General features: G+C 41.5%; 1 protein-coding gene across 4 annotated transcripts in view; it reads right to left on the reverse strand.

Annotated features, from left to right (window-relative positions):
* Positions 1–21,024, reverse strand: part of PAK3 (p21 (RAC1) activated kinase 3) — a gene marked incomplete at both ends in the record, with an annotated part of 38,110 nt that extends 17,086 nt beyond the window's left edge. Inside the window, 7 exons of one of the 4 annotated variants that reach the window (XM_082004148.1) lie at positions 3,093–3,255; positions 4,236–4,367; positions 6,968–7,005; positions 8,749–8,902; positions 10,029–10,073; positions 13,687–13,787; positions 20,850–21,024. In XM_082004148.1, the coding sequence (XP_081860274.1) occupies positions 3,093–3,255; positions 4,236–4,367; positions 6,968–7,005; positions 8,749–8,902; positions 10,029–10,073; positions 13,687–13,787; positions 20,850–21,024 (808 nt within the window). Of the gene's footprint in view, positions 1–3,092; positions 3,256–4,235; positions 4,368–6,967; positions 7,006–8,748; positions 8,903–10,028; positions 10,074–13,659; positions 13,788–20,849 lie in introns of all 4 variants that reach the window. The other 3 variants (XM_082004147.1, XM_082004150.1, XM_082004149.1) reach the window with 3 other exon arrangements.
* Between the last annotated feature and the right edge of the window lie 980 nt (positions 21,025–22,004).

A 22,004-nucleotide genomic window follows, 5' to 3' on the forward strand; every position in this document is an offset into this window, starting at 1 on the left:
GGGAGCTGTAGGAGATGTTTCCTTTGCCCTGCGGTACTCGCTCCCCTCACCCGGGACTCCCGGAATGCCAGCCAGCGCTCCTTGCTGATGGCAGGGTTGACGCCTGCCTGCTGCCTGAGGATGCTGACAGTCTCAAGTAGCCTGACGCCGTCCTGCCCTGCTGTGCCAGCCTGCAAGAGTTAGAGTAACTGGATTGCCTGGAGCCCAAGTCAAGGACATAACGCTTTCAGGACTTGGTTAACTTCTCGTAGTTTCAGCTCACTGAAACACATAAACGTAAGGTGAAGCTTTCATTCTGCTTCTCTATAGTGGGTCTCCAGTACAAAATAACTCTTCAGTCAAGAAGAATATGACCACAGGACTTTGGGACTCCCTTTTAACTGACTGGAAGAAGGGGCGTGAGATGAGAAAGCATACCCTCCCGCCCACACTGCTGAGCTTAAGCATCCACAGAGAGGGATCGCCATGAGACTCTGCAGTACTAAACCTAACACTGCTGTAATCCTGTGCTGGGCTGGGCAACAGGAAAAGCACTGTGCTGTCGGTGTCTGGCTAGGTGTTATTTTCAGCTAGTTAATGGAACTGTGTACTATCCGAACAGTTATCAGAAGTTCATGGAAGTTCATGTTAGAAAAGAATAAAGGAAAAGACTGCAGAACAAATATTTTGAAAAATAATTTTTCCAAACTGATTTTGCAGTTCAGATCTCTGGAGTTTTTCCTCAAAACTTGAGTAGCTGCTTTCACAAGTTAGTTGTTTGTGGCTGGTTTCCTGTGCTTAAGCCAACGTACATCAAGTATGACAGCACTAAAATCAACTAAGTGAGTATGCGGCTCCAGTTCAGAGAAGCACTCCCTACTCTGGACAAAAGATAAACATACCAGCTATTTTGATGTCTTCAAGCACTCTTCTTTATCAAGTCCTAAATTAAGTGGATAAGAAAGCAGAATTGGGCCACTGCTGTTTTATAATTACAGTGGAACATATTCATGATTTCATCGCAGCCAGAATTTTGTTTGATCTTATCTCAATATTACAGGCTTTACTCCCTAGTAAAACCTGTAATGAAAGTGACTCTAAAAAAACCTCAAGTTATTTCAAGCTGAAAAGAATCATGAAAGCAATTTAAGATAAAAGAGGACAGGGGACATCTTCCTAAAAGTAGCATAAAATCAACTGTGGGACAACTAGGCAGGGTGAAGAAGTCATAAGAGTTAAAACAAAAAAAAAAACCAGAAAAAAACAACCACCACATGCTTAAATATAATTAGCTCAGGACTGTAACAAAAAATGATCACCCTCATTTTCAGATAGCTTCATGAAAGCACAAAAAGATTTTCATTGTCCACATCACAATTTCCCCAAGGCAGACCTTCAGACCTTGCTTACTTGGTATCAAATTATTAAGAATGGAAAAGCATGAAAGCATGTAACATTTCACATATATCACCCACAATAATTCAAGGGCTCAGTCCTAATCTGGCACACACAGAAGCTTGAACAAAGGACACCCATACTTGTGTTCACGTATGCAGGGTACCTGCAGATCTCAGATATTTAGCCTTAGTTGAAGGAGCTATAATTCAGCCCTTTATAAGCTGACATACCTGCAGGTAACTATCTGCTCTGGAATTTATTTCACTGTGGCCTCAGCTAAACCCACTGAACTTACCTCTTGGATGCTCCGTCACAGCACTGAGATTCAGGTCTTTATAGTCCTGTCAACCTGCTAAGGGTGCAGAAAACTCCATACAAGCAGCTGAAATCTCGCAGCTAAGGAAGCCTTCAGCCTCTGCAGTCACACTAGCCATCAGTGGCAGGGCAGGTATGACAAAACAGTTGGTACAGCACAAGAATGAGCACTGACAACCACTGTGAAGAAGCCACAGCCAGAGTGCACCCCTTTACAAGCAGTCGCTCCCATTAAAGACAGAACATTATTGGCTTTGAGCTTAAACACAAGGAGGTGTAGATCAACCCACTTTTTGTCCTAACAGTTAATGGCAAACACAGAGTAAACTGGGCGATGTTATGAACCCAACAATTTATTATCTGAGAACATAGCACTGGCAGCTATTATGTGCAAGAAGCAGATTAAATTGGTTGTACTGCAGAATCATGAAGGGCTTGATGTGTTTTCCTATAGTATGATCGGTGCAGGGGTTTGGGGCCAATGGTTAGGATTCTAATAGTAATAACTGGCTGGGAATTAGCTATGACAGAGTGCCATGAATCTGAGGAATATACAGTGGATATGCTGGAAGCTGTCTCCTGAAAAATGCTTGCAGTGCAGTTTTACCTGATCATGCCACATAAATGTGTCTGTCTGATACATCTTTATCAGCATAAAGCCAAGAAATAAAGATTGTTCTAAAAGGTTTTTTTTTTTTCCTTTTGGCGCACATTGGAAACACCTCCTCCTTTCTATCCATGGTGTCAACTGATGTTCTTTCAAAGGTGTTCCTTCTGACAAAAACATAGAATTCTTATAAAAACGAACTCTGATATTAGTAAAAGTAGTAGTAGTAGTAACAACAGTCATAAAAGTGACACCAATTGAATATCTGGTGCAGGAGAGCTCCTTGAGGCTGAAGGAATCAGCTTAGTGCTGTCGTTGTCTACTGGTAAAAAGCCCTCCCAAAACTAAAAACCAAACCAACCAACCAACCAAAGCCCCACCATAAACCCCCCAACAGATTTCTGCGAAGTACGTTGGCTCCGATGGCTGGTGAGAAGTCAGGAGTCTAAAGAGAATTTAGGAACCCAAATATTCTGTTCCATTTGGCCATCAGCACACAGGAGTTCACTAGGTCATTCACTAGCTCACAGCTTTCTGCTCAACCAGAAACAATCTGCTTTTGCCTTTAGCGTAGAAGGAAGCTCAGACAAATCTAACCCAGTCAATAGCTGCCCCTGGAGGCAGGAGGAATACCCAGAGTGCTCTCTCACTTCCTCTAAGCACAGTAACAGTTTGTGTAGGGAGTCACAAGAGACTCTGTGGTACTAAACTGAGGATAAGCATTTGGTACGTATAATCCTGAGACGTGCATACAGTACACTGCTTTGTCAGACAAGAAATACAGAATACATACTCAGTTTCTCTAGGATCTCCTCATCTGTCATCTTGGATTTTTTTCGCTGCCGGTCTGTGTTTCTGTACAAAGTGTTTGTGTTCGAGTTTTCAGGTTGGAGAGTGGTGGCTTCTTTAGCTGGTGCTAGTGCAGCGGCAGGTTCAATTACAGAGCGTGTGTAGATCTGTGACAAGAAATTATTTTGTGTCAGAAAGGTGGCTTGCAGAGATGCCCCTGAGATCACATTTCAAATGCAAACCCTCAGGAAGATGCTGTCTGCCACATCCAGGGCTCTTAAAATTTTGTTTTTCCTACCCACTTCTCAAACTGAATGGACAAAAATTAAAGGCTAGTTTTACACAAGTTCATGGCCAGTTTCGTTTTAAATTTCCATTGATTTTCTGAAAGATGGCTGAAACAATTAATTTACTGTGTTGCAAGGATACAGAAATAGATCTGTTCCGGGCCCCAGAGCCTTGTTCCTTGATGCTCCTGTGTTTTTATGGGTCACAAAATGACTCTTTAGTTGGTACGTAAGTGCCTGAGAATAGAAGCAGGAAGCATTTTCCTTTTCTGATCCTAACTGTTGAACTGACTTCTCATCACTATTTCAAGCTTTAGGGAGTGGCCATTAGTGACTGCGTTCCAGTCCTTCAGAGACCTACCTCCTCTTTACAATGTATAGCAGCAAAGGATTCTTCTCACCAACCTTCAGTCAAGTAAGAGTTAAGGGTATGGTCTAAGCTGTTCATTTAGCTACTTATACAGTCTGTGGAGAGGGACAGGTACCTCCAGGGGACAGTTTCTCCTTTGTATCCTCCAAGGGTTATGAACTGCGTCTGATAACTGCTCTCTCCACTGGTGACAGAGAGCCTACACAGATACTTTGGACAAAGTTGCTCACATTTACAGCAGTAGCATTAAAAGACACAATGCTACCTCTTCTCTGATACCAAAATAAATTCATGGACCCATCAGAACCATGGGAAACTCATGACTAAATATGAAAGTTCAAAACAGATTTCCCCAGTGCCAGTGGCCTGGGTGAAGCACTGTCATGGTAGGACTCCAGCCCGCAGAGCCTCCATCTGCAAGTGCTGTCTGATCAGAAACATGCAGCTCTGAATTACGGCAAATATAGCGCTAACCAAAGCTGCAACTTACTGATTTTGTATGTTCAGGCCGTGGTGCGATAACAGGTGGAGGTTCGTTGTCATCTTCCTCTTCATCATCATCTTCATCCTCTTCTTCAGAAACAGAGGGAGCTAGTGGGGGTTCTGATGCTGTTTTTGTGCTCTGTGGACAGACAGTGGCATGAGTGACAGTCACCATTTTGGCACTTGGGAGGTTTGATAATTACACACAACTTTAGTCTGCTTAGACATCAGAAACCGATCTAGACATGCCTGTAGTCTTACAGGCCTCAGTTCCAAGTTACACAGGGTACAATACAATTTAAAGGTTACAAATTACCGTGCTGTTTTGTTCATTTGTCTTGGTGTTTTTCATTTTTGCTAAAAACAACTAAATCATTCCCACGCTTAGTCAAAGCCTAATTTCACAAAATGCAATGCTTGAATATATCACTAGAAATCACATCTAGTTGCTGGTTAATTGCTTTGGCATTGTATCTACAGAAATGGTACCAGTTAATTAAGCTAACAGGTGTCTACTGGCTAGGTTAATTAACACACTTCAAAGTGCAAAGCCTCCTTCGTCATCTTGCTGGGAATTTGGTTTTGAAGAGAAAAGCCATTTGTTTCTTTACTATTTTACCCAGGGGGTAATCATATTGCCTGTTTCCACGGTGCTGAATTTCCCTGTTTAGTAGCTCCTTTTTCAGCACCATCCTCCTTTTTACCTGGTCATGAGTTAACACATCAATCTTACTTCTGTTTGCCCGTGTCTCACTGCAACAGTAACCCGGAGTGAACGCAGCCCTCTCAGCAGCACGGCGCATCCTGCCGCCCTGCCCGGGGCCGCCAGGCAGGCACCCCGACTGCTCACCCGGGCTCCCATTACAGGCAGCGGAGAATAAAAGCCACTGCCAGCGTGCAGCCGACCTTCAGGCAGACTCCAGATGTGGGGCAGGCAAGGGAAGTCTGGCTGGTCAGTTGTCTACATGTAAACTGAAGCCTACAGTGCAGATATTTAAAGTCAGGTGAGTTGAACCCCCCCGCCAGTCCCGGCTGCTACACGGAGGCAGGGGGTATATCACATTGTCACAATTTTATTTGCTGGTGAAACAAAAAACTGAAAAGGTGCCTTGTTAAGTGTTTACCGACTGCTTTCAAGCTGGCTACAACAGGCCACTTAGAGAACTGAAGCAAATCAAAGGCACTATTGTAAATACTGACATCTCATTCGCATCATCTTTAAAATGGCTTCGGTTTGGTCCAGTATAAATACCAGTAAGGGACAGCCCACAGGCAACAGGGAGACCTCACCTTCATGCCTGTGTTTTACTGAAGAGATGACTGTATCACTGCCTTAAGCCACCTGTGCTTGAACACACTGTCACACAGATACACGCACAGAGAGAGTATTGTATTTTCTGTGAGACTCAGTTTGCTTACCCAACTTTTAGACATAAATAGTGAAACAGGCTATTAATCTGCCCCAAGCAGGGAATGGTATGTCAGGCATTCTGAAGGACCAGTTTAAGGGCAAATTCTCTCAAGCCAGGGGTTCCCTAATGGGAAGGTGAATATTACCTTGTCATACCTTAGATCACTGTATAGCTTTCTATGCATCATAAGCACTTTGCTTACATGGGGATAGCAGATAATTAAGAGCAAAATAAAGAAGGGAATAATCACCTTTCTGTTATGTCACATGCTTACAACTGTTTTTTCCACTGGGCTCTACGCTTGATCTGACAGCACTAAACTGTGCAGCTAGAATGTATACAATGTCATATTATTTAATGCCAGACTCCCATTAAGGACTGAAATGAAATTAAAGTAATTCCAATGACTGCTCGATCCTGTCAGAGCGTTGTTTTCGCTGTACTATCACATTCAGCCAGCATCCTCTAAGTCGGTAACTTTTGAAAGCTGACATCTTGACTGTCTCACCACTGCCTATGTCTGCTAGAACAAAATACCAAAGCATCTACCAGTGTGTCCATACCCACGGGAGAAGCTATTGGGAAAGCTTACTATGCACTGGTGAACCCCAAACTTCCTTTTAAAAGTGTGTTTTATTAAAGATAATGAAAGTGGCATCAATTGAAAGTCTGAATTGTGAATATTCAAAGATGATTTTCATTACACTCTCTACTGTGTAATCACAAACCTAAAATTAAGTTGCTTAACACTTGAAAAGAAAGGCCAAATCCCCATTCAGTCATTTGCTATTTAAGGCACTAACATTAACACTAATAAATCTGGTCAATATTAATGCGGATGTCACGGCTACATCTCTGGGATTGCTATGGCAATCCAGTATTAATTAGAGTGGATGATTATTTAAAACTTTCTTTCAGTGGTTCCAGTGAGTTACATATCAATTATAACCTTGTTTATATTCAGCTACATATCCAGCTGTACTAAGGATAAATCATAGAATCCACTTCTATTAAATTTTAAGTTGTTAAAAATAAATTAAAATGGGATAATTAGACAGTACTGCATATTGTTGTGAATTATATATTCCACCATGGTTAAGAACAGCAAGCAGTCTTTTGTCTGCAAAACCAGACTTTCATCTGTTATAAAAGTTCTTAAACAGAAAATTAGAAAACAGCCAGTGATCCCTTTTCTTCTGCTGCAAAGACACTAGTATTTACCTTCTTTCAGCCTACAAGGCTGGCACTCTATCACAAAAGGCAAAACTCACAGCTTGCTCCACAATTCTTAAATGCTATGAAAGTAAAAGGTCACTTTCACACTCACCGAAGGATGGGCTTCTATGTATCCATGGGCGCTTTTATCTGCAATGTGCAAGGGAAAATTAACCAGATGCTGTTTTAAAACTGCCTGTTGTGGGGAATCCCACAGAACGAGTAAATCCAAATAGGGAGCATTTTTCTTTCACACCATCCCTTTGATAGCAACAGCTAGTTTATATAGCAAGCAAGACAACAGGACAATATACTAGGTTATTCTTTTTCTACAGTTTCTTATGTCTATTTTTTGCCCTGTTTTGCCAGTAAATAAAACAAATAGAAACTTGGTCCAGAAAATACAAATTGCTCTTTAACAGTTAATGCTTCTGTTCCACCCAAGGGCTAAAGCAGCTTTTTTTACTTTTTTTTTCCCCTTTAAATAAATTGCATGCACTGATTCTCTTTAGCTTGCTGAAAATATTTCCCCATAAAGGCTTCCCCAAAATCCCCCTTAGCCGTGGCAGTTCTATCCTGACATAGCACAGTAACAGCTCCTGAATTCAGGAGTGTACACTAACTGTTTTGAATTTTGCATTTCACCACAAAAGTAATTGCTATTTTAGCAAACATTAAGTGTCAAGTTAGACAGTCAAATCTTTTAATTGTCAAATTTAGAAAAAAAGATGCTTTCTCTCAAAAGAAGAGAAATGTTAGTAAATTCTGGAGATTAACTGCACAGTTTTTAGGACTTCCAAGAAGCTCTCCCAGTCTGTATTTTAGAAGTTGTATTGGTTGAACCAGCAAACGGAGGAAATTACAGACTCTGCTGCCACAGACTATCATGTGTAGGGAACCGAACCACTGCAGGTTAAATTACAAATGCTATCCACACTCCTTATTAGCTGAAGCTGTTGACATGAGCTTTACCAAAGTAATGGTATCTTAACGGTATTTTTGTTTAAAAATCAACTCTGTTATTATGGAAGGAAAAGAACACATTGGTATAAAAGCCAGATATGCTGCACCTAGTGAAAACCTCTGTTTACTTGTTAGACGTGTCACCAGCCAGGGTCTGTCTGGCATATAAAGAAAAAGCCAAAGGCAAAAAAAAAAAAAAGCAAACTGCAGCACACATTGCTCTCTCATTTTTGCAACACTGCACTACAATTTTGAAGACTGTACGCAACCAAGAGAAAAAAGGACATCCCTATCACATTTGCAGGCTTTTGGACAGTAGTGCCCACGTTTTGAGGATCTTCTGGGAATGACCCTACCATGGAGAGTGCTCTGGGCACTTATGCCTGCCTTCTCATCCTCTGTGACAACATTCCTTTTACATCAGGCTAGCAGCCATTCTAGGTTAGTTTGTGAATTTATGCATAGCAACCTAATCTTCTCTACAGCTAACAAAAAAATCCTTGAAAATTCTCCTCTATCACAAAATATCACACAAATCCCTCATAGTCCATAACCTATTGCTCAAAGGATCCAAGAGTAACTCATAAAATGCATAAAACAAGTATACCCTGTACCCCTATCTGAACACCATGAAGGAACAAGGATGCAAAGAAATAAAAGTAAACATGACCTTTGGCCACTAATGCTTCTAACGAAAAACGGTGATGATTGTTCCATCTAGTATCTTATTTAGTTCTAAAAACAAGCGACAAAGAAAAGTTACCGTTTCAATGACATTTAGGGGACGAAAGGAGAAACATAATTCATTTCAGGAATATTCCACAAAGTGGAATTTTTTAAGGTTACTTCTTGACCACTTGAATGTTGAACATCAGTGTGACTCATTTTGAGGCCTGACACTCCCTTTTTCGCAGTGAGATGTCAACTTACCTCCTGATGTAAAGCTCATGTATTTCTGGTTGTTAACTGTTTCTTTGGAATCGTAAAATTTGAGAACATCTAGAACAGCTTGTGGGTTCTTCTTCTGCTCCAGTTTTGTTATGTTGGAGGTCTGTAGTAGCCTGGCCCACTGCTCTGGAATGCCCTGCAGATGTCAAGTGGAAAGAATGTGGTTTTAGAATATTTAACAGCTGCAGCCTCACAGATCTTTACCAAGATCCCATGCTACCTGTAAGATTACTTTCAGAAATTTTGATTGACACCTTACAATTAAAATTAGTAGCTTATACATTAGATGCAATCATTCTCTTCTCTATCAAATATAGAGCTAAAACCAGGATCCAACTTCAAAAAGAAAAGAAAGTTATGACTGTGACAGGAAAAAAAGTGCATGAAACTCATCTTTAAATCAACTCTGCTCTTCCATGGAATAATGATTTAAGGCTTAGCTTGTTTTCCTGGTGATTCAGTGCAGATATAACAAGACTATTCTGTATTTGTGGACAACACAGTGTATTTTAGGAGCTTTACACTGGATTTTTAATGCTTAATAACACAAAGACATTTTGCTGAAATGATCACTGCTGTCTGATTAAAAGGTAAACCCCACCCTGATACAGTGAATTTTCAGCATACCAGGGAACACTGTGGGGTTAAGAATCTGCATTTAAATTCTCAAAATTATAACACTGAGTTGTACCACTGCTGCTAAGGATGTCTCTTTTTCGAGCTCCTGTAGCTCTGTAGGTTCTCTACTGTAAATATACAGAAACCAGGGACTGAGAAAACAGGCTGAGAGTGCCAAAGCAGTGCACGAATTCTCGGACATCTTACGAGTGAAGGTGGCATTTGAAAATTGATCCAATTGCTGAAAGCCGCAGCTCTGCATTGAAATTATATTGATGAAAAATTGCCTTAAATATCCAGTATAATTTCCTAAATTTGAAAGCCTGTAATTTTCCCCATTTACTGCACAGCCAACATCTACCAGCGAATTGTAGGGCTTACTGAATGAAAAACTACACCTGAAGTAAATTTAAACTTAGCCATCGTGCCACCCCAATCTAGGTAAACACTTTAATATAGCTTCTTCCTAAGAAGTTCTCCACAAAACAATGTGTGACATGGGCCTCCAAAGTTTAGGATTAATGAAGAAAAAGTGGGATAAGCCAAGCAACAAATCTACTGCACACACATCGACCTGCTGCTGCAGTGCTATGACATCTCAAAGAAGCTTTTTGATGCAAGATTCTTTTGGGCCTGTGACGCACCTCTGGGAGCTTCCCTGTGCACATCTGTGAGCCATAGAGATCTGGCTGTAATGGACGTAAATAAAGAAAGAAAAGAAAGTTAAAACAGAATGTGGGACAACTTAGAAGGTGGTAGGAGGAAACCAATGGGCCAAAATGGGGAAGTCCCATCTAAAATGGGAGTTACGACGTAGATACCAAATAAATTAGGTGGTGGAAAAGCTACAGGAAGGCAGGCTTAGGGAAACAGAAAAATCACAACTGGTCCAAAGTTTGGAAGCATCATTCCCCCTCCTCTCTCTTTTAAACCAGTTTTCCTCTCCCTCATAAAAATACATTACTAAGGATTAATGACAAGTGACTGGAAAAATTACCTGTGATTTCTTTTTTTAGTTAAAAAGTAAAAATAAAAATAGAGAAAGATCTGGGCTTTTGCTGTTTAGTTTTGAAAGCCAGGTTCACATTTTTGAATGGCTCTACACAAGTTTTTTCCCATGGTTCTCCAACCCCAAGATCACAACTGGCCAGTGCATGACTCAACAAGTGCAGTGGAGAAAGCAGCTGGTCAAACTCAGATTTCACATTGGGAGACTGTGTATTGTCGTAATGCAAATAATCTATGCGTGTCAGACTGAATATCAGGACAATTCTGAAGAAATGCTTGATTAGACTAACAGCGTGCAACTTCTTTGGATCTATAGCCACAACTTTCTCCCACTTGCTAATGTCATATCTTGAAACTTTAAAAGTTTGGCGGGTGACCACATTTTATTCTAGATTAGGAATCAGGAAACTGTTTCAAAAATGCATGCCTTACAAAACGCACTCCCAGAGCCCTGCAAACCACACTTCTTCCTCCATTCAGAAAATGCAACTGTTTCTTCAAAATAAATCAACATAAAGCTCTAGCAGCATGCTCCCACCCGACAGTTTCCAAACAATTTTCTTTTGAGCTTTAAAAGCCCTACTTTTCAGCAAACGTGGTTGCTCCAAGCACAATGAAATGGAGATAAAACATACGTTCATGAGCAACAACACAGCTTGGTGCTCAAGCCTGAAAGCTGAAACTCAGGAGCCCATGCAACTTTGATTTGAGATGCAACTAACAGCAATCAGGTAATGCAGCTGGGGGGGGACTGTTAGGTGTCAGAAAATGGCCCAATGCATTGCACATAACCAGTAGAGCAGACACTATTGGCATGACAACAGTAATAATTCGAAACAAAAAACCCCATATATTTGCACGCTTATTGGACATTCCCATGGCACTTCCAAACTTTTTAAAGAGACAGACAGTGTGATCACTAGACAGTGGGAATATTTTTACATGATAAGGCTAGTGGCAGTCCCTTCGGCAGGAGACACTTACCACATGCCTAGCAGCTGACACATGGGTTGCATCCAGGTTGGGACAAATCAAACGTGCCTAATGTAATGTGTAACATAATGCTTGCATCTGGGATTAGTTGGGAGCCGACTGCTAGCTCTTAATGGTGCAAAAATTCCCTTGCTTTGACTAACATTTCACTCCACTAAGGACTGCAGTGTTAAGTCCTGTGCTGGCAAGCTGCATGGGGGAAGTCACCTGTCCCTTTGGTTTGTTTTGAATTGGTTAGAGCCTTCTCAAACTGCAGCACTGCACTTCCACGCTTTAGGAATAAGTATTATTGTAGAAATACTGTGTAATTGTAAAACAGCAGTCATCTAATGTCCTCTGTTTTGAAAAGGAAAAAGATATTAAAAAGAAATTGTGCTACAGCAATAACGCTGGACATATTTAGCTATGTACAATTGCTTTGTTCTATTAAAAGGCCAGGACCTGTGCTGGTGGCATCTGACACCACAAAAAAAATAATAAAAAATAAATTAAGAAAATAAAAAATCTATGATGCTAGAGACTGTTTTGACACACTAGATGATAATAATAACATTCAAACTGATCCAAACCATGATCTCTGAAGTACTCATAGAGAGTGCTTGTGCTTAGAACTGAAGTCTGTTAACCTTGACATCCCTTTTTGTTCCAGCTGGCAGGGACACAAAACTAACTGGGATCCTCACCACCAGTCAGTCTACGAGAGAACACGATTGTGACCCATCGCTTTTGCATAAAGCCAGAAGGAAAAAGGCTGAAGCACAGGGTAGAAATAAAGGCAGAAGGCTGAAAGGAAGAACAAATAAAGAATAAGAACAGCTGAACATTCAGGGGAAAGGGAAAGGGAAAGAAAGGGGAAAGGGAAAGATAGACAGGAAGAAGGGATGCAAACACAAAAGGGAGAAAACATAAGCAGAAAGTAACAGAATATATAATATGATACCAAGATAAAGAGAACAGCACTGAAGATTAACCTGAACAATGAAGTAGCTACAGGGAGAGACAGAGAGGGGGAAAAAAGAGGAAAACCAGGAGAGCGAGCGGGCAAAACACAATTTTAAAAGCTTTATGTTAAGTTTCTGATCAAAAATTACCATATCCAGGGTTTTTAAATGAGTATTTAATCAAGCCCTAGGGTTTGTCACAAAATAAATTTTGATGTAAGATTTTATAAGTGACATCTATTTTAAAAAGGCTAATTAACTAGTCCACATATTTTAAATGTAGCTGTATTTCCTAATTACTAAGGATAATTCAATTTCACTACTCCTTTGAAGACATGTTGTCATTAAATATGTCTTTTTTTCTTCCATTGTTATTGTTATTATTACTACTGCTACTGTAGCATACAGAAAGTTTCGAGCTTTCTGAAATATTTTTGAGAAACAAAAATAGCAATCAAAGTAAAAAATTATGAAGAAATCACATTTAGGGCTCAAGTTCTGAAAATTAACTATCCTTCATTCAGGCATATGATTTGTCCCATCCTGTTTGGTGTATGCAGCCAGTCAGCATTAGCACACTTTACAGTTTGACACAGGGTGAGAACACAGTCTGACCACTTAGCTCACAGGGTACTACTGATGGTACGGAGAGTTGCTCATGTTTCCTTTCGCCTCCACAGCTCAACCGAATAGAAGCTTACTGCCATCTTAGTTTTAAGGATTAACGGTTTCAGCACCTAACTAGTAGTCCGAGAAAAAATGCTTTGAGCCCCCTGCACACTTCAGGGAGCTTCTATCACTCATTCTTCCCAACACTTCATACACTTTATCGTGATATAAGTAGAAAAAGCTCATTGCTATTTTATTAATACATAAAGGCTAGAAATGTGTCTGATGACCTAGTCTATGGACATACTTTGAAGGATATTAAATTAAAATGAATGGAATTCCACAATGCTGCTGCTTTCTGGGTGTCTCCAAGGGCTGTCTGCAGAGCAGCTGGACTTTGCACTTTGGGGCTGGTTCTCTACAGCAAGACATACACTATGCACATGTGTGTGGGTCTTCCATGCTTTTCCAAAGACCCTGAAAAACCAACCACTGTAGCAGCTTGTGGGACTGATAAAAACATACACCTACGTTCTTACTAGTTTTCATTTTCCACAGACACTGTGCTGACAATCCTTGGAGAGAAAAAAAAAAAAACAACTGCCTGAATCAGAAGTGAAACACTCCACATCCTAAGCCCAACAAATAAATGTCTCTTTCTTCACAGCCTGGTTGCTGTCATCTGACATTTCTGGCAACAGGAGATTATTTTACATGAAGAAACTAGAAGCTCTGGTAAGCGGTTACTTACCGTGAATTCTCCAGTGACAGCATCGAATCCCACATGAATGGTATGTTCAAAGTCTGAAGGAAGAGAGATTTCAGGACGTTCTTTCTCTTTCTTCTTGTTGGCTAAAGGCAAAACGTTAACACACGCTTATTTTCTGCACAGCTTTTCATTCAAAAATTTTCACAATCAGGTGTGCTCAAAACAGTATTTTAAAAGTGGAAAACAAATCAACTAATGTCCATCTTATTTGACAAACAGACCCAAGCTAATACAACACCTAACTGTCAACCCCTGTTTGGGAAGGTCTAGAAGATGTTATTTCATTTTGGTTTTCTTCCAATCGGTGTCACAGCTGCCAAAGCCAGCTGTTCATGAAGTAGCCGCCTTAGGCTCTCTCTAACCAGTATGATTTCTATTATCAGTTCTTTCTTTCATCAAGGTTTCATATCTACCAACTAATTCCCATTTGACTTTGCTCTGTGTGTTCCTACAGAAGTAAAGCACCCAGGACATGCGTGTGCATGCTTGTTTGCACATGTGTCTTCTCCAACATGCTTTGAAATTGTTGTCATAGAATCATAGAATAGTTTGGGTTGGAAAGGATCTTTTAAAGGTCATCTAGTCCACCCCCCCTGCAATAAGCAGGGACATCTTCAACTAGAGCACGTTGCTCAGTGCCCCGTCCAACCTGACCTTGAATGTTCCCAGGATGGGGCATCTACCACCTCCCTGGGCAACCTGTACCAGTGTTTCACCTCCCTCATTGTGAAAAATTTCTTCTTTATATCTAGTCTAAATCTACCCTCTGTCAAACGCATCCAACTCAGAGAGGAGAGGTTTTTTAAAATAACCAGGTTCCTACAAGTTCTGTGAAAATAGGCAGTTCAGGAGAAGAAAAATTCCTGCCTGCTCGCTGAGTAAAAGGCTGAAGTAGCAGCTCTGTATTAGAAACCACAGAATCTGCACAGCAACAAGATGCTATAAATGCCATTGGAAAAGCTTCATTTGAGCTCTCAATTAACTAAGACATATGACCATAAAACCCAGGCTTTATTAGTCTCCAGGAATTCCTTGTTTTTAAATCACTCCACCAGTATTCACAGTGTGGAGTATCGTATTGAAGGAGACAGACTTGGAAGTCAGTCAATCTGCATGTTTCTCATCTCCCTCTTATTTTAACACCTTTTGAAAGTAACATCCCTTGTGGTCATCCATCTCCTGTGCTTTTTACTATTGACAAATCTTACTTCATCCCAGTTTTATTGACCCTGGTAAAGAATGACTGGACTAAAGGCTGAGAGAAGCTGCCTTCACTCTGATGCATCAAGAATCCACATTCAACAGCTATTTCTCTGAAAAATGGTGACAATAATGCCACTTCTGGACAACTCCCAAACACCCAGATAACATAGCATACACCCACATTCAAACATCTATCCTGCCAGCAGGTACCCGAAATATCTGGCTTCCCTGGAGAACCAGCGTGCTCCAAGACTAACTACCATGTGGTGGAATAATACAGCACAGAGCTATCTGTAGCATCTTCTCTAGTGCCAGTGGTGTATCCGTAACAGCCGAGAGGGGAAGTGCCACTCTACCAAACACATTTGTCATTTCAGTGGAAAAATTACATGCTACTCATTGGAACAGAACAAATACTACAGTGCCCACTTGCAGTATGCAAGAGTTATTAACACAAACTCAGGAAATAAGACACGCATAATGCGCTCATGTCGCATACAAAAAAGTCACATCATCTCAAGTCTTTAAAGAGAGCACTCTGCACCCCAGGATCCCACCTCTCCTCTGCTGCCCTCCTTAACAGTTTAATGCGTGTCTGGTTTACCTATCCTCTTTGTGGTCCTGAGCAGGCTTGCTCCATAGGTCTGATGTGACATGACTTCATGCTAACATTTGTGAGAAATCCGGAGATACACGCGAGGTTGCTACTGTGCCTATCACAATGGGACTCTATATGAGGATCTCTAAAGGCCAGCGTATCGCCATTTATTAATGATCATATGAAAATGAACACATGTGCCACAGTTACACATCAGCAGGAGAGAAAGGAGCAGTTTTTCAGGTCCTGTTTTTGCCTCCCATATTCCCTCAGTGCAGCGCCAGTGACAGCCATGCTATGCACATCAAAAACAGCTGGAGGAAGACAATTTTGTGTGTGTCTTATTTCAAAAGCAAGCGTCCCCTTCTACCAATATCAACCAGGATGGAGCTTTGCAAAATGTATTTTCTGGGACATCAGCCTTCTAAAATAAAGCACTACTATGCTCACAGACTTTTAATTAATATTTTCCTTCGGTGTTTTAGTATTATATTTGCCAGTTTCAGAAGTTTACCTAGGGGTCTCATCCGAAGGCTGAACTCACTATGTATCAGCATCCCTCCCAGCCTGGGTCTGTCTTTGCTCACAGATAGTAGCTCCACGAGGCCTCTTTTTGCACATATTTCTTATTCTACCTTTCAGCCTCCTTTAGTTGGAAGATGGTCTGCTCTTCGTAATTATAGTATAGAGTATTTTGGATGTTTCCAATCCTTTCTCTGCATTGTTGCATTTATCTCATTAAATAACTGTCACCTTTTGTCTGTACTGCACACCCCTACACAACATTAATTGATGACTTATTTTCATTTAGCATTCAGTAAAGATGGCAGCAATGTGTCAAATACAAATGCAAAGGCTTTTCCCCTTCTTCTATCTTTTAAGATGATGTTGTTTAATTTTCAGGATAGATGTTGCCAGTTACAAGATGTCACCTCCCTTCAGCATATATAACTTTTTATTGTAGATAACAAAACTGGCTTCCCACCTCATCATTTGCAAGCAAATACAGTGAAAATTAGATTTAAAGGACCACCAAATTCAGTTCAAAGCAACAGCCAAATCTAGAAGCTAAATAAAGCATTACAGAAAACATTCCATCAAAAGCAGCACTTCGTCCATTCTAGGCCTCTCCTGCCGTCCCACAAGCATTCCAGCTCGTTCCCCAATATTTGGCTCATCTACTTCATGCACCTTTGCCTACCAGATATAAGTGTGGATATAACACCTAGGGTCCAAATGCTGATAAACTATACATTAAATACAGAATTAAATATCTTCTTGCAACACCCTCACACCTCCCCAGTCTAAAAACTCTGACACTTCTGTCTGCACCCTGCAACTCAAATCACTTCTGTTTTACATAAGCTGGCAAAATGATATGAAAAGGCACGACTTCTTTGAAGTACTGACTAACTGCATTCAAGAGTTTTATACTGGACATTCCCAGCTGATTTTCTTATAAATGCCCCTCACAATGCATTCCTGCTGCACAGCAGTTAGCCATGAGAGTCACCCACACCACCTCGGCAACTATTACAGATTAAAAGTGAACAAGGAAAGAGTCTTCAGTCTTCCACAGTCTGCATCATCATCATCATCATTATGTTAAAAGAGCAGTTGTTTGGCAGAAAAATGTGACTCAGCTAAGTGGCAGCTTTTCTCCAGAGACGGAGGAAGGGTTTGACCTCATGCTTATGCCCTCCTTTTCACTTGCCTCCTCTTCATCTCATTCTGTTCTTTCCTCCATCCTCTCTCCTTTCCACTGTTACTCACGCTGTCCTCCCATCCTCCTTCCTGCTCTGCTGCTCCTGTCCCACACCAGCAGCCTTGTCCTTTTCTTTCTCATCCATTGATCTTAACACCGCTGGGTTTTTCTCCTTCCCTCTTTTCTTGTTTTTCTGTACAGGAGGCAATCAGATGACTAAAGGTTAGCCTCTGCTCCCATCCACAGCTAAGTGGATAGCAGCTTCGATAGGAGTGATATTATTCATCCAGTAATCTTAACACAGATGTACCTCTTCAGCTGAAAGGGGCATCTGAGCTGTGGTGGGCCTGCTCCCCTGTCATTTCTTTAGGTTGAACGCTCTACAGAGCCTTCATGGAGCCACTAGTTCACACACAGTATTAATTTATTTCATAGCACAGCAATTTCAGGTGGTTTAATGAAAGAAGAACAAGGCCGAATCAAACAACCGGAAGAACACAAGTAATTTCTTTCTGCTCTCAATTCTCCTGAGGTAACAGCACCCTGCTGAAAGGAAACGCTAATGCTATGAACTCCACATAGCTCCCATCACCATCATTACCTCTGAGGAAGGAAGTCCAATTTCACAGCTTCAGCACAGGCTATGGGGGAACCGGTGCAGCTCCTTGTTCCACACAGATTGTCCATGCAACACTGGAAACATATTTCAGTATGTCTGCCTTGGTTTCCTACCCCTGGGAAATGGGCAACCTTACCCCAGAGATCGGGGTAAGAGGAGCTATACCAAGGAACATGTGGGGATCAAGTGCTATGGGAAGGAGCAGGACACTAACGCCTAAGTGCCTTGTTTCAACTGTAGAAGCAGAGAGGGGCCCCACAGTGTCATCAGCGGCTTGCCAAAATAAGGTTTTACACACAAAAGAGCTCAAACTCCAACTGAAAACCCTACACTTCAGCAGAGGAGTGACTGAAAGATTCTCGGTCCCTGAGCACAGCAGTCCCGGCATATGCCGTTGCCTTGGAGAGAACACACCGTAGCCTATCCATCCTCACATCCCTCCTGTCTGGTGAGCAAATGAAAGACAACAAAGTTCCTGCAGGTTCAGGCAGAAACACCCTGCCATGGTGTTTTCTTCACATTCTGTTTACTAGTACCAGCAGTGGACTATTAATATAAATTTGTGATGTTGCAAAGCACTGCACTAGATGAGAGCAGCCGTATTAATCGCCTTCTGTTTTATAAGCAGGACTCTCAAAAACGTGTCGCTGAGTCTGTGAAGCATGCACAGGCCAGCTGATACCCTGACCCACAAGCCAACCCTGATACGAAACCCCCTCAAGGGGTTTGGCTAGCCAGGCTAAACTTCCTCCATTTATTATTTCACCCAGCAAAATTAAGCTATAAATCTTAGCTTACTTTTGTTCACAGTCACATTTAAAATCATGATACTGGTATGTTTCCTAAGACTGCTCTGACTAGTAGTTAATTATATCTATTTTTAATGTCACTGATCATTTCCAGGAGGGTTTGTTGCTGGATGTCCCCATTTTCAGCATCTCCTGCTTAAGAAATGTTCCCTCGGAGAGGGATATCATCCTGCTGGCAGTCAGGGGAAGAAGTGACCCAAGTCCTTCCACGAATTAAACAAGCCAGGGGAGATTTTAATTTTGGCCTTTGAAAAGAATCAATTGAAAATTAATTTTGGTCCAAGAAGGGGACATTTTGGGAAGCACTCTGCAGAGCGAACTAGCCAGGTCTGCCTGAGGAATGGGCCCATCTAGTCACAGCCTTCACATGAGAGGAGTCATCAGAACTGCCCCTGACTGAGGGGAGGAATGGGGCCAAAATTGTGCCTTCTACTGCCTGTAAGAAGTTTTGAATGCCAGACTACCTCCAACTGTTCCCCATGACATGTGGAAGAGACTCGTGAACAGGGAAGCTGAGCAGCACAGGTGAGCTGGAGCTCCGAGGGAATGACCCCATTTCCACAGTTCCGAGCTCTCCTTGGAGGAGCAGCAATGCACTCTGAAGGTGGAATCCCTTTCAAAATCTAGCTGGATTTCGTGATGCTGATCACAACCCTTTGAGCCCAGCATTTCAGCCAGTTTTCAGTCCACCTCACTGTCCATTTATCTAAACTGTACTTCATCAGTTTGTCTGTGAGGATACTATGGGAGGCTGTGTTGAACACCTTACTAAAGTAGAAATAACACCCACTGCCCTCCATTCACCACCAAGCCTGTCATCTCATGGTAGAAGGCTGTCAGTGTGGTTCAGCATCAATTCCCCTTCATAAATCCGTGCCGATTATTCCTGATCACTTTTTTGTACTTCATTTGTGTGGAAATGGTTTCTGGGAGGATTTGCTCCACTAGCTTCCCAGGGACCAACGAAAGGCTGACTGGCCCACAGTTCCCCCGATCCTCCTTCTTAAAGACAGAAGTGACATTTGCTTTTTTCCAGCCATCAGCAACACCCCCCAATCACCATAACCTTTCAAAGATAACCAAATCAAAGACATCAGACAGCTCCTTCAGCACTTTTAGGTGCAGCCCATCAGTTCCCATGGCATTACAAAGAAGAAGATCCCTTCCCTTAATTCTGTAAATACTGTAACTCCAAACACACTCCTTTCTGCAAATGCATTTCAAAGACTGCAGCTGAAATGCTATTTCCTGCAAGTTTAAAAGACTCTCTTTCTGCAACCACACCTAGTAGGTTTTAAATCAAGCCATTCTGTGTCCACTCTCACTGCAAAAGCAACAAGCAAGAAGAGCCTTGCTCCTGTTCCTGGAATGCAAATGCATTAAAAAAACATCAGAAGAGTCAGGCATATTGCCTTCTCCCTTCTGCAAATGTATTTTCAAAAGTATACAACCTCAATCTCTGTTTTTACTGCAAATGCAAAGAAAAATCACAGGGTCGTAGAATGGTTTGGGTTGGAAAGGACCTTAAAGATCATCTAGGTCCAACCCCCCTGCAATGGGCAGGGACACCTTCCACTAGACCAGGTTGCTCAAAGCCCCATCTAGCCTGACCTTGAATGTTTCCAGGATGGGGCATCCACAACTTCACTGAGTTCCAGTGCCTCACCACTCTCATAGCGAAGGACTTCTCCCTTGTATTTAATCTAAATTTACGCTCTTTCAGTTTAAAGCCATTAGCCCTTGTCCTATCAATACAGGCCCTTGTAAAAAGTCCCTCTCCAGCCCCCTTTAGGTACCAGAAGGCTGCTATAAGGTCTCCCCACAGAGCCTTCCCTTCTCCAGGCTGAACAACCCCAAGCCTCTCAGCCTGTCTTCATAGGAGAGGTGCTGTAGCCCTTGGATCATCTTCATGGCCCATCTCCAAAGGAAAGGATTTCCCAGTTTAACTATAAAGTTATCTTTAAAAGGCAAGTCACACAATGTGTGCACATCTTACTGGCTTTTCAAAGACAAGAAAGTAACTGACTGAACACCTCCTCCTCTTTCAAAAAACGTTACTAGAGTAATTGGAACAGAAGGCTTTGGAAGGACTTTACCATGTTCCGCAACTGAAACAGAAAGAAAACAGTGGCAGAAAGTAAACACGGCAACCAACAACCAACAGAAAGCAAACAGACATGTAGCCACCCATTCGCATTGCTGATACTTTACTTTTATCCCCTCCTCCTGGGAAGATGGAGCGAAGCCTGGCTTTCTTGTTCTTCTCCTCAGGGGCCATGGGGAGCGGTTTTGAACTGTGGTTTAGTGCTGAAGAATCGCGATTGTTGCTGTTCATTCTCAACGGTGGGGCTGGAGGTTTCTCTTCAACATCCACACTATCGGACATCTTCAGCAGTCCTCACAGCCTCCTGCAAAAGCAGAACAGAAAGCATGCCTGTCAATAAAGGATGCCAAGGCTGGTGTCCTGGGGAGGAAAGAGCCTTCTGGTGGAATAAGGAAGCCTCTCTATTAGAAGTTTGCTCTGAGTAAGGTTACTGCTGGTTGTTATAAATAAATGCAGTCACCAATTCCTAAAAAATCACTGTATTACCATTAAAAGAAAGCTTTTTTTATATCTGGTAAAGGCTTTTTAATTTTTTATTTACAACTTTTCTTCCTGTAGTTGTTTACAATCCAAATTTTCTTCTAAAAGCAGACTTCCAAAGCAAAATTTAAATTACCTGAAATTACCTGGTATCATAGTGAACCACTTTTAGGATGTAAGAAACAAAGTGCATCCTGGGGGATATAGATAGCAGCATTAAGATCTCTGTTTCCTCCCTGCTCTGTGTTTGGAGAGAGTTTTGTCCTGGGAGTGTGGGGCTTCAAAAGGAATGATCTTCCCAAAGGAAATTCATTCAGAAGTACCAATTAAAAGCTTTCTTGCACATAAAGAAGAGCAACACGTTTGCTAAAATCAATCAAAACCTAAGCAGGAAAATGATCATATCCTGAAAACAATTCAAGTCTTCCTCTTTCTGTCCTGCTAGCACACAGGTCTGTTATCATAGGGCTGTTTGTGGCACAGCTTTGAGTAACAGAACCATAGAGTCCCAAGTACGGTACATCAGCAAGGAGTGGACATGTACAGTCTTTTGTTGACTGCTAAGAACAGGGGTACTGATCTAAGGGAAAAAAATACCCAGAAATTGTTACAAAACTTCCATAATTTGGGAAAACACAGGACATGTAAGACCTTTCAAATTCCTAATCTTTCTAGTGTTATCTTTAATATTATAATTCAAGCCTGAATTAAGTAGCTGGTTTAACAAACAAGCAACGCTTGGTAAAATGAACTGGTTTAAGACCTGAAAATAGAGTATGATT

This window comes from Phaethon aethereus (assembly GCF_964289735.1).
Source record: "Phaethon aethereus genome assembly, chromosome: 10".
In the NCBI taxonomy this organism is placed as follows: domain Eukaryota; kingdom Metazoa; phylum Chordata; class Aves; order Phaethontiformes; family Phaethontidae; genus Phaethon; species Phaethon aethereus.